This window comes from Mixophyes fleayi, chromosome 3 (assembly GCF_038048845.1).
Source record: "Mixophyes fleayi isolate aMixFle1 chromosome 3, aMixFle1.hap1, whole genome shotgun sequence".
Taxonomy (NCBI): Eukaryota; Metazoa; Chordata; class Amphibia; order Anura; family Limnodynastidae; genus Mixophyes; species Mixophyes fleayi.
This window is the reverse complement of record NC_134404.1, coordinates 305,849,288-305,863,399: the sequence shown is the minus strand read 5'-3', so window position 1 is coordinate 305,863,399 and position 14,112 is coordinate 305,849,288. Positions and strand designations below refer to the sequence as shown.

General features: G+C 37.1%; 1 protein-coding gene across 1 annotated transcript in view; it reads left to right on the top strand.

Moving 5' to 3' along the window:
* Positions 1–7,000: 7,000 nt before the first annotated feature.
* Positions 7,001–14,112, top strand: part of PCSK2 (proprotein convertase subtilisin/kexin type 2) — a 141,889-nt gene continuing 134,777 nt past the window's right edge. Inside the window, exon 1 of the mRNA XM_075203936.1 lies at positions 7,001–7,420. Within this exon, the coding sequence (XP_075060037.1) occupies positions 7,241–7,420 (180 nt within the window). The 5' untranslated portion in view covers positions 7,001–7,240. The remainder of the gene's footprint in view (positions 7,421–14,112) is intronic.

The following is a 14,112-nucleotide window of genomic DNA, read 5'->3' as shown; positions in this document are numbered from 1 at the left end:
CATCCAGTCAAAAACTATTGCTAGAAATTTAGATTGTCAATCTAGTTGTAGCTGGGCAGAGATATGTACAGTACAATTGTTAGAATAAATTACTTGAGCAACTGTTACATAGTGATGTGTTTGCTCTGGAACCAACATACACAAATAGCTTTTCAACCATAACTCGGTGAAATACAACAAAGATAAAACTGCAGCCACCTTAAACATGCTTTGCAGTCTAGTCACAAAACAGAATAAAAAAACAGGCTTTATGAAAGTCAAATGTAACTTTAATGATGTTCCTATCATAATAAAGTCAATGTGAAATTGTGAATAGAATATTATGTAGATTATTCTAGGAAAATGAAATGCCAAATAACCTGTGTCAAAATTGTATTACTTTTGTTTTCTATCATTAACTAAATACACGTTTGCTGTATTCGTGAATCTGACATTTCTGCGATTAGTTTCTGGACTTCATATCATCATATGGTGCCACAAATTGCGCAGCACTGCACAATTCACAAAAACAAACAGATATAAATATTGATAAGTAAGGGATAAGATAAACAATATAATCAATAAAAATCAATACAAGAGACTATACAGAAAGCAATACATAAGAAGACATAATTAGAACAAAGGAAACATTACAAAAAGGATGAGGTAGGAAATGGAGACAATTGATGTGGAATGAAATGGACAGGAGGTTAGGGGGCGGGTCTGATTGTGTGAGCAGGTAGTTCCAAAGAGTGTGAGGTAGTGTTAGGTGATGAGGAGAGGGGAAGCTCATTGACAGAATGTAGTGGGTGAGTAAGGGGGTAGTGCTTGACAAGGTTGGAGATGGAGGAAGGGGTATTCTGGAAGGAATGGGGAGACAATGGAGGATTTTGCAGGGAGGAGTGTCAGGAGAGTAAGATTAGTCGCTATGTCGCATTAAGCACAGATTTCAGTGGAATAGACATTTGTCAGGCAAGCCAGAGAGAAGAAGATTGCAATAATCAAGGCTAGAGCACAGATGATGGTCTTGGTGGCATTCAGGGAGAAGAAGGGGTGAATCTCGCCAATGTTGTGAAGATAAAGGTGACAGAAATGGGCAAGGGACTGGATATAGAGAGCTTAAATTGAGGGTGGAGTCAACGATCATGGTGATGATCTATGTTCTGCAGGTATCTTCTTGGTGCAGGCACAGTCTTGGAGGGAGGAATGCTCTGCAGGGGTATGTCAAGAGCAGGTATTGTGTTTTGGGAGGAGGGATATTCTGCAGGAATATGTTGGGAGCAGGTACAGTGTTGGTGGGAGGAATGCTCTGCAGGGATCTGTCAGGAGGCGGTAGTATGTTGAGTGTACGGATACTCTGCAGGGGTTTGTCAGCAGCGGGGAATGTTTTTGGTGGAGAAATGCTCTACAGGGATCTTTCAGGAACAAATACTGTTTGGTGATGAGCTATGTTCTGCAGGTATCTTTTATGAACAGGCACAGTCTTGGAGGGAGGAATGCTCTGCAGGGTTTTTGTAGTTCTACTTTCTTATTGCTCTAATGTCTCTTTCTAAGACACGCAGGCCCTAAACTACGATAAAGCTAAACTAAGAAAATGTAATAATACTGTATGTGTGTATTCCAGTGAACACACACACATCTGTGAATTAGCAGCTCCACCATTTTGTGAGTGACAGCAATCTCACTCCATGATAGTGCGGAATCTGCAGCTAACCACAGGATGTGATGGCAAACCATGTCTGTATTGTGCAAGTAACACGTCCATTAAGGTTTCTGCCTTAATCATCGTAATTTCATTGCTTTTTGGAGTTTGAGTGGAAGAGTTTCAATAGTTTTCTTACATTTTAGATGGTGTGTAAGGAACCTTAATCGAACATGTTAAACCGTAAGGTTTTTTTGTCTATGAAATATTATATTACTTTATACCTGCATTTATCGTGTTTTATGCTTACACATTTGCACTTAGAAGTTTTAATGTTTACAGCAGTAGCAGTGTGAATGTGCTTCTGATACTGCAGCAATTTAAAAGGCATTTGTGCTCTAGGCCTGAAACTATTGCAATGTTCTTAGCTATTTTATACTTTCCTTTGTATCAATTATACATTTTGATTATGACATGTCCCTTGAAGTCTGTCCTTTTTATATATGATAAAGCTAAAAAGGATATCCTAGTAATAATAAAGGAATCTTTTATTACTGTATGAACTTGGCCAAAGTTAATCTATGAATCCTGTACATACTATTAATACCCATTCCCTTCTATGAACTCCACATCGCACCTCCCTATGCCCCTAGAAGCTGAGTGAAGAACCTGTATACCACCATCCACTTCAGTACTTTTACACTACTGACCAATGTCATAGACATTATCCAGATTCAGTTTTGCCAGACGCCTGTTCAACCACAGCCAAGTTTCTGATCCATCTGTCTATATCACCACATCCGGGACTTCTTGATTGTTCTAAACCTTAGAGTATGAGCAGCTGAGACCTAGCAGCATCACTGAGCTAATATTTTTGGGATGACTGTGTAGCTTGTAATAACAGCATTCAAGGCACCCATGTTTTCATCCTTGTTCTGATTGCAAATATAAAATACATATTTACCATCCATATAATTTGTGTAGCCTTAAATTCCAGAGAAGTAAAATCGCGTTGGCATGACAACAGACCCCTCAAAGTTGTTTTTCTTAGCATAAGAGCTTAATTAAATGTGCTTTGAGTTATTGGCCTCTAAAAATGTAAACACCTTTTTGATTACCTAACATTTCATAACCCATATTCATGCCTTTGAAAAACAGAGATCTGCCAACTCAAATATTTTTGTCGCTGTGGAATCGCATGGTCTCATGATTAAATTTAGCTATGCACACATTTTGTTGTGTAAAGAGAGGAATACATTAGTTACTATCTATGCACAGCGAATTCAGCAAAAAGAATATACTTATAGCATCATGCACAGGGGCTAATGTACAGTTGGGCGCAAGTTGCGTTTTCAGAGGAAGACATACTTTCTCACTTCTCTGCATGCCCACAAAGCACTAGTTACATTTGCAGTCATATATAGACTGAGTTGCCTCTTGCATGTATGGCCGCTTGCAGCCCCTTACCATAGAAGAGGGGGAGAGCGGGGGGGGGGTGTAGGCGTGTTTTGAAGGAAAAACCATTTTGTTTGTTAGGAGATGGGAAACTTGCATGTGCTCATGCACTGGTTTAAGTTCTGAACTGACACATTTTTATTAGGACATGTCTCTTGAATTCTGTCCTTTTTATAGTTAATAAAAATAAAAAGGATACCCTAGTAATAACAAAGGGATCTTTTATTACAGTACAATCTTGGCCTAAGTTAATCTATGAATCTTGTACATACATTTACTACCCATTCCTTTCTATGAACTCCACATCGCACCTCCCTATGCCTCTAGAAGCTGAGTGAAGAACCTTTATAGTGAGGACCATCAGCTAAGAACGTCTGACTTAACATACCTGTGTAAGAGGGTAAATGGTGTCTGTTTTTTGGGATGCAATTTTTGTCTGCGTTTTAAACAGAAAGTATTTCCAACTCTACATCAGGCCCATAGTGTGGTATAACTACACACTGAAAAGATATCCTATGCAGAAAGGTTATGCAATAATTGGGGCATATTCAATTGTTGGCGTTTCCCGCAGCGTTAGAATATTACCGTTATTACAGTAATTCTAAGCTGTATTTCAGCTCGCAGCTCCCTGAGCCAGTGTTAAAGGTACCGTAATAACGGTAAGTACACGCACTATTACCGTAATGACGGTAATAGTGCGCACACTTTTCCGAGTAACGCCAACAATTGAATATGCCCCATTGCGTCATAAAAGTGATTACTTCGCATTTGCACTGTGGTAAAAAGTGGTATACTGCAAAAGGAAATACTTAATGTGTTTGGTATGCAAATGAAGGAAATATTGTGCGCAATTGACCCAAATGACCAAAATATAATAGCAGTCCAGAGTCCAGCATTAAAAGTACATTCTCATGTCCACCAAATATACCCACAATCTCAAACATATACAGTTAAATGACCAGCATGCCACAATATACAGCTTCATGTCATATATACAGTAGCCCATGCTAGCTTATTACAGACCCATCATGTTGCTCTATTGTCCTATAATAACATTCTATAGTCTTATCATACCACTGTCCATGTACCATAATATCAGTACTTAACCCTGAAACTCTACAATGTTGCTGCTGTTCGTGAGCAGCCAATCTGCAAGGAAGCAACCGTAGAGTTATCATTAGTTACAAAGCTTAGGATGCATTTTCTAGTGAACTCTAATTGGATGGTGAACTAAAGGAAGTTCAACATTAGTGCTGTGCTGTAGTCATTAACACAACTATGGCTTACTTCCTAATCACTGGCCTCACAGCAAATTTTCCTCCATGTCTCTAAGCCTACTTATCATCATCTTTACAGTCACAGCACCCAGTAATATATAATCCATCACAAAACCTTACCCAGAAATGTACTCATTATAAAACTACCAGAATTAAATCAAGATACAACCAGATCAGGACCTTTGGATGCACGTTGCCTGGGTGCTAGATCCCTTATGTTGCAAGTATCCATAATCATTGGTTATGGATAAATTATGTGTATTTTGTGTTCCCATGATGAAGGAGCGTGTCGACAATACACCAAAACGTCTTATGTCCATTTGAAATATTTTCACATTTTGCATTTATATCAGTGCACTGAAATTTGCTTATGAAATAAGTCAGATATAAATTAGAATGGTATGGGCAGCACGGTGGCTAAGTTGTTAGCAATTCTGCCTCACAGCGCTGGGGTCATGAGTTCAATTCCCGACCATGACCTTATCTGTGAGGAGTTTGTATGTTCTCCTTGTGTTTGCATGAGTTTCCTCCGGCTTCCTCCCACACTCCAAAAACATGCTGGTAGGTTAATTGGCTTGTTAACAAATTGACCCTAGTCTGTGTGTGTGTGTGTATGTATATTAGGGAATTTAGACTGTAAGCTTTAATGGGGCAGGGACTGATGTGAATGAGTTCTTTGTACAGCGCTGCAGAATTAGTGGCACTAACTAAATGGTGATGATGGACACCAATTGGACACTGTTGCACTCACTTGTGTCTTCTCTGATGTGCCGACTACTTGTATATTTTGCATCCAGAAGTCAATACTCCAGGCACAGACTAAACACAATACTTGACATTACTGCAGTTGTTAGGAATAAACATTTAGGGCTAGATTTACTAAGCTGCGGGTTTGAAAAAGTGGAGATGTTGCCTATAGCAACCAATCAGATTCTAGCTGTCATTTTGTAGAAAGTACTAAATAAATGAAAGCTAGAATCTGATTGGTTGCTATAGGCAACATCCCCACTTTTTCAAACCTGCAGCTTAGTAAATCTAGCCCTTAGTGTTTTCACAAATTCCCTAAGGACATTTTAATTAACCTATATGACTATAAGGCAGCAATGTAAATGTAACATTTCCCCATAGACACACATTTACGTAACTTTAAATATTGGAAAATAGATAACATGTAGATTGTAGCTAAACATGTAATAATATGTCATATTTGCCTGTAACTTTTAGATTTTGTGTTCATAACGTAGTTTGTATAATGTGACATTTACAAAGGGAGGGAGGAGGTTAAACATTAAACACAGTAGAACATCAAGCAAGCTATACATTTGTTGAGCATAATGTGCTTTATGCCATATTTTATCTACCTAGGATAATATTAGTCTACGCAGCATCCATTGACTATCTGTGACAACAGACTATCTCTTCTGACTTGAGATAAGGAGAAATATATTAATATTCATATGCTAAATGATTGTGCAGCATTGCAACCCTTCATTATATATTCCTGCATGATATTTTATTTAGTGGGGATGATCCATCTATTATTTTACATAGACAGAATACATTATGTGTAGATAGTTTTTTTTTCACTGTTGTGTCACCTTCATGGAGTAAAGTTGAAGAGTTAAAAAGGGAATTTCATAAACATTCCACATGACAGGGCTGCATTGAGCCTCTGCTGTTCCACGGATCTCTATGGAAAGCACATTTTATACAGTCTTTTTTAACCCTCTTCTTTCCAGAACACAAAAGAGAGAGCACTGACAGGTGCACATTTTCTAGCATGCCTACTTATCATTTTTTGTCACCTTTAAAAACCATTAGCTTGCTATAAAACACAGAAGGATATGGAGGGCGTGTTGAGATATGCAGCATCAAAATTGATAGTAATATCACTGCAAGAAGGTTAATAGCAAAATCAGCCATAGGAACAGAACAATTGAACAAAAGGATCACAGTGGCGTTCTGTGCTAAGATTTAATTGCATTTTTCATTTAATTGATCATCATCACCACCTTATTTCCTAGGAGAGAAAAGAGAGAGATACATGGTCTTGTTGATATTATCATTTGGTTTGTGGGTCAGACCAGTGTGCTGATATTTTTATATAGATAGATAGACAGATAGATAGAGGGGTTTTGCAAATGTTCCAACATTTAAAAAATGGAAACCTCAGCTTTAGTATATCCAAAACTCCATCACTGAGTCTGTATAGAGATTTTATTTACAATTACTGTATACTATAATTTGCATGATTATGTAGCTGCTACATCAGCGTTTTACATTTCTCCCTTTTTTTACAAGTCTGTGCTAACATGTTTCTTAGACCTTGAAAGCACATCTATGTGACAGTTCACGATCTTCCAGTATGTAGGTGTACACAATGACCTCAGTTTTGATCACAGTTCCCATCCCCGGTGGGTTTTCCCTGACTGAGCAGCTCATTTTTGACAGTTGTGGAGCGGCTGAAGAAATGGAGGAATTCTCCAGGGTGCTGAATCAGGAAAGCTAGGCACTAATGAGCAGCCCTTGACAAAGGAGGAGTGGAGCACTGAGCTTGGCTCGCTCCCATCCAGCAGCAAGGCATTGGTTGGGAGTCCTCTACACGTGACCTACTTTGGTGCTGGCTTTGAGCCTCAAATGAATTATAGATGGGGAGGAGTTGAGATGCAGATTTGGCATCAGAAGTAGACTCACATACACACACACGACTAAGCAACCTTAGAAGCAGAGTTGCACTGCTTGGCATGCTAGAAGGAGAGATGCAGTAGGATAAGGCACGTTGGCTGTCCTTTTAATTTTACTGCTTCAGCATTTTTCCCTCTGCATTTTCTTTGCAGACTTAGAACCTTTGCACTTCATTTCAGTCTTCAAACAATAAGTCAGAAAGATGAAAGAAGGATTTGTGATAGTGTGTGTAATTGCTGGCATCTATTTGCTGTGCGCTAGTATTTCTGCCTCTGTTGAGAGACCTGTGCTCACCGGTCATTTTTTGGTGGACTTACACGAAGGGGGAGAGGAAGAGGCTAAAAAACTTGCAGAAGAATATGGCTTTGGTGGGTCCAGGAAGGTAATGTCTGTCTTCTTTTGCATAATATTTGTGGGCAGTATATGTGCATAATCGATTTCTCCGTTTCCCTTGAAAGACACATACAAATGTAATGTACTGAATTATGCTACCTCTCTGCCCTTATCATTTACAGAATTAGGATCCGTTTCACAATTTTGACAATTTGCCGTTTTACAGCATTCTGAAAAGAACAGAACAAAAATCAGTGTTTCTGTTTATTGGGGATTGGGGAATTTATATAATATTCTGATTAATTTAAAACACAGATAATGCGATTAAAAGTACAAATACATTCTACATTCTACTAAAATGTTTGTATGTAAAAGACATGGGCACTGTAAAGCTAATGGCACAGTATGTCAGCTAGTTACCTAATCTCTCCATGGTAAAAGGAAGATGATACTGTGCTGATACTGTCGAAGGTGATGAAATGAGATTATAGAGGGTAATGTACCTGACCATAATACAATATTCTGGAAAAGCAGAATATTATAGGAGCAATTATAGCAATGCAAGGGGGATACATCACACATACTGTAATAGTACAGTATCTACAGTTGATGTAGCATCTGGTTAATTAGCCACATTCCCGCATAAAAATAGAATAGAAGAAATTTGCTGGAGTGTTGGAATCTATATAATGTATAGCAATTCAGTGCACATTGCTGCAGGAAGGCCAAGCTACAGTGTTAATTTACTCATTAGAAAATATACACGTGTAATGGGAGTATCACATATAGCAATAACACTGACAAAGCAAATAGTAGTACATATTGTCCAGCTATCGTTTTCCTACTTCAAACTTATTTTTAATAGATATAGGCAACATTCAGCAGGACAGCTATTACTGAACTACAGCTCCCGTCATGTATGTGATTCGAGCAGTAGACATCTGTGTCGAGTCACAACGCTGATCATCCTAAGGAGAGAGTTGTAGTTCCACCGTAGCTGATCTGCACGCCACAGCGCTTAAATACTCAGTGCATCATCTTGCTATAAATCTCTTTTTCTTATTTTCTGGCAATGCAGTCTATTGGGCGTTTTAACATAATCCCCAGTATACCACATTCAGTTACAGCATGACTAGGCTTATGATGCATGTTTGTTGTTTGACAGAGATGTTTATTTTTATATAATACTTCTCCTTCATGCCAGTTTTATGGAAAAAAATCAGGATTTGGGTGCCAGGACTGATCATTGGCAGCAGATTAAATCGAGATGCACATTTTGAGCTGTGTTGGTGAACGATCATACATGGCATTTGATTTTTGCCAAACAGGCATGATATTTTTTTTTTTTTTTTTTTAAATAAATAAATAAATAAATAAAACAAATTAAAAATATATGTTTTTAGTTCATTATTATTACAGTTCATATTAAGTGTGCTCTTTGTAGACCAGTAGGTATGCTGAAAACACTGTTAGAAGTTGATGTTATAGACAGTATATTCAAGCATTTACAAGTTATATTACTTGTCTCTAATGGTCAGAAAACTTATACATTTGGTTGATATGCAAACATGCATATAAAAACCATTGCCGTGAGGTTTATTACATTTTTTTGCTACTGAAATAATGTACAATTTAAAAACTGACATATTTAGAGTAAATCTCCTATTATTGTTTTGCACCAGATTCACTTTAAATATATTGCAATTAAGCAGGTACAATTTACATTTAATTAATTTACTCTTATTATTTATATTAGCATAAGCAGACACAACCATTAAGTATATTAACTGGGAATTTGCTTATGAATTTTTTTTTTATTCCATTTAAAATGCCAAAATCATAGAAATTACTTTTTAAATTGACCCATAATAATAATTAGCTATTCAAAGCTTCATTCCTTTATTTTTTTTATAAACAGCACTTTACTTAGATACAAGTTCTTCAATAAGGAACAGAGTATAAATTGATTGACATGAGCTTTAGAGGAAGTCATTAAGAAGCATTTAAGTGCTAGTCCAATCAGCCAGGACATCCAGTTATAGCATGATGTTTGTTCAATGCACCTAATTTAAATCAGACCTTTAAGTCCAAATCATGTTTAAAATAATACCTAATAATGAACCCCTTTACAAAAAATGAATAGATAAAAAAAAAGTTGAAAAATAAGATTTACTTTCTTTAAATAACCATCCATCCAGTCAAGCAAAATATAGCTCTTTATCCATTTCTTTTGAATTTAATATATCTTATTTTTACTACGCCCTGATATTCTCTAGTGGCAATACTGAGGGACTGTATTAAGTAGGACCTGACTAGAGCACAAATTAGAAAATGTACTTAAAATGGTCTTAAAATATCTGTATTCTGTTCGAATAAAAGTTTATTTTGAATAAAACCACCCAATGTATGTCATTGCTACCTCTGTTATTACATATTCTTATTTTTGATAGACATAAGTGATTAGTGCACTTTAAATTCAGAAAATATTACTATTCAGTCCACTGTGTTTTGCTTAGGTTAATATTTGTTTACTATAAATGAGTCAGTTAAATAAACCACAATAACAGGGAGACAATGGAGATGTAAATAATGAGCCTGCTGGTTATGTCTAACAATGAATCAGGCTGTACCGTACATAACCCACACATATACTAAACCTATATATTCACCTTTGATGTTAAATCTTTTTGTCCCAAGCATGCAGGCCTAATATATTTTATTTACCGTGGAAGGTTAATTATGTCATGTATATTCTACAAGCAACATCATTGTTTAGCTATAAGGAGTCACAGTGTGATAGCTTTCTCCCATTGATCTATTAGCGATGGTTTGCATATAAATGATAACAATAATCTCCATAAATGTTTTCATTATCCCATTTGTGACACACATTGAAAACCATTTATCTCAGGATTGTGATATTATCATATGCGTTCATTTAACAACTTAATGTAGATATGAGATATTGTTTCGATATGTAGGTGAATTTTTCCTTGAAGGATATAGTTATGAACTGAGTGTTGTCCAATAATTGGGTAACACCTGTTTATAGAATATGTATGGATGCACAGATAAACGCATATATGGGTCTGGCGAGCACAGGACGTATATTTTTACAATTTGAAAATCGCACCTGATTTAAATAAATAATTTTTGTATATGTTGATGTTGCAGAAAATGTCATATTTGATAGTAATGATTATAAGGGATAATCTTACATAAGCCAAACAACAGGCTGTAACTTTATTCTCTGTGGAGTTAGTATCTTAATTCCCTTAAGTTTGTATTTTAAAATGCTGATATAGAGACCTGGCACAAAGTAAATAACATCTAATCCAACCCCAGATCCGATTCTAAAAATCCTTGCAGAAAATCTTAAAAAATAGATTCATTATTCAAGATGTTCCAGGTTCAAATGAGATGTGTTGCGCATCTTGGTGAGCAAGTGAAAAATGTTATTGTCAGGAGTGCTTGATGATGGATTAATACTATATGTCATGCATCTCTTAGAGTACCTTAGGTATGGACCAGTGGCGGAACTATCATTGGTGCGGCCAGTGTACCGGGGCCCATGGAGATAATGGGGCCTGCTGCATGGCAGATGTAGAGGGTGAAGAGCCCCGGTTTCCTCCTTCCCGCCTCCCTGCACCAGGGCCCACAGCTCGCTAGTTCCGCCTCCGGTATTGACCTTTTGCCCCTATATCTGGCTAGCATAGATCAAAGCATAATGTATTTTGGACCAAATTAGAAACGTAATCAGGTGTAAAGTCAATTATATTCTCTGACTTAGAAGGTCAACGGGTGAATTGTAGAACAGAGATAATCAAACAAGAATAAACCACACAATATAGATGGAAAAGCAGTTATTAAAACATTTAGCTCAACTGGCTCATCAAATAACACAATTTAGGGCCTTATGTTCAGTTAGGAGCAAACCAGAAAAAAATTAGTAACTTTGCACCTTGCCAAAACCATGTTGCATTGGAGGGGAAGGTGAATTTAAAATGTGAGGACAGATTTGTAATTGGGGTAGGACATATCCTAGAGCAACTTAAAAATTCAATGTAAAAATAAAGCTATCAAGTATTTGTGTGCTACATGAAAAAGTAGCCAGAATTTTTCTTGGGTGTAAAACAATAAATTAATTTGCACCCCTTGCATTGTAATGCGATTTTCAAGGAGCAAATTTACTCCTGATTTTTGCCTTGCTCCTAACTTAGCATCAGGCTCTTAGAGAGATCAGATATATACCTCCTTTTCCATTGAAATAAATAAGCTCAATGTGTGAAAATATGTGACATTTAAATTGCGCCACCCCATAAAATGTGAAATTCTGCTCTATCTGTTTATAGCAGCTAAGCAGGAATCTCTTTCACTACCAGGGAAACCCTTTTGTTAAGGGCAATAAGTAATGCAGTTTGTCTATAAATAATTATGCTTTAGAAGCATATTATCCTGTAGAGTCAATGTAACAGGCTACAATCGGCGTGATGCCTAACATAGGCTACCTTGGGTAGCAAAGTTCAGTGGGAAGTAAAATGAAAGGAATTAATTTAAAAAAAGGTCAACTCTCTAAATTTGTAATATTAACATTATTGACAAATGTAATAATTCTTAAAATTTTTTGTGTGTATTAAAGTGCATACCAATGTAAGGAACAAGAAGGGCACTATTTTACAATGCCTGGAAATACCACTGGTTACAGCCCAGCCATATGTGTTGAATAATATATAGATACAAGCAAAGTCACTCGGCATTGTGCAGATCCGGTTTGTAATGTGTAGCAGTTTTTATATATTTGACAATGATTTGGTAACAAGACCAACAATGCTATTTACAAAATAAGATTTGTTGCTTTGTCGTGTTGTCGTTATGTCATGTTGTTGTGAGGTTTTCTTCCAGCAGTAAAACAATTGTTTACAACCAAAAAATGATGTTTTCAATATTTGTCGCTTTGTCCCTTTGTTTCTATATGGTCTAATAGGTTACTTTTTCGATACTAAATATCTATCTAAGATTGGGCAGCTTTAACTTGAGAGCTGTGGAACAAACAAACACATGAATTTTTTCTTTAACATATATATAAAGATGATATGATATATGTGATCATATACATAATATATATTTATTACAATGTAACTTTACGCGCACACAGCAGTCAGAAATCAAATGTCGTGGATAAAATTTTAATGATTTTGGATCTTGTTAAAAATTGTAATTATTGAACAGAATCACAAAGTGAGTGCTATTCTCTGTGCATGGTTGCATAAAAAAATTGTTGTTTAACTAAATATAAGCTCAGGGAAACACTACTAACTAACTGAGATTACGGGGTAGATTTATCAAACCTTCTAAAAGGAGCAGTGAAGGTTGCCCATAGCAACCAATCAGATTCTAGCTATACTTTTATAGAATTCTTTTGTACACATCATGGGGCCAATAATAAAATAAAATGTTTTCTGGTTCCATCATTGAATCTGCTGGCTGTTATTGAAAGCCATGGTTGAAAGCTTGAGGGTCATGCAGGAGAAAACGTCCCCCCATCTCTAGGATTGTTTAAGAATGTTAATAAGTGGCTTGACACCAAAACATATTCCTATATATCAATATGCATGAAGTAGTTACAGAGTGAAGACCTGACATAATACTGCCTACTTTAATTATCAATGAGGTAGGGTTTTAACAGGGCTTCCTCCCAGAGTAAGGAATAGCTACTGCTTTCAATGGTTCTGAGAGAAAGTACAGTTACTCTCTGGGTATTACAGAGGAAAAGCTACTGCCCTCATGGTCAGGAGAAACTGGATATTTGGACTTCCTGAAAAAATTAAAGATATTTGTGGACTACCACTTAGACCAGCGATTATCAACAAGGTGGTATCAGGGGGGCTGCAAGACAGGCAGCCCACCCAATCATTATTCTTCTCCCGAAGTCATGGCATTCTCAAGTAAACTCCACTGCTAATTGGCTGCATGTCTGCAAATCACTGCATCACACTTACCATAGGCAATAGAATACATGGGGAACAAAGTGGTCTGGGCTATGGAGTTGGGTAGGGAAGTGGCATGGGAGAGGAAGGCTCTGAGCAGTGTATGGGTGGTATAAGAGAGAGGAAGACTCTGAGCAGTGTATGGGTGGTATAAGGGAGAGGAAGGCTCTGAGCAGTGTATGGGTGGTATAAGAGAGAGGAAGACTCTGAGCAGTGTATGGGTGGTATAAGAGAGAGGAAGACTCTGAGCAGTGTATGGGTGGTATAAGGGAGAGGAAGGCTCTGAGCAGTGTATGGGTGGTATAAGAGAGAGGAAGACTCTGAGCAGTGTATGGGTGGTATAAGGGAGAGGAAGGCTCTGAGCAGTGTATGGGTGGTTTAAAAAGGCTAGGAATTGCATGGGAGAGAATTAGGGGAGTGTGTTTAGGTAAAATTGTTCTGTATAAATCTCTTGGATGCAGTAAGATGTTTGCAAGTAAGTGTGTAAAACTATATTTTGTGCTTAAATACATTTAAGTTTATAACTAGCAGCTACAGATATAGATAGATGTAGGAAATAAGTTGTCATCAAGAGGAGGGCCTTAGATTGTTTTTGGGCATCTTTGGGGTCAGTATGAAAATGTTTGAGAACCCCCCACTTTAGTCTATAGTATTATTCTGGGATGTCTGGTAGTGAACTCTCCTAAAGCTCTATCTTGGCTCATTTGGAAAATGCCCAACACTGTGACATCTCGGTCTGTGTGTTGAAATATGA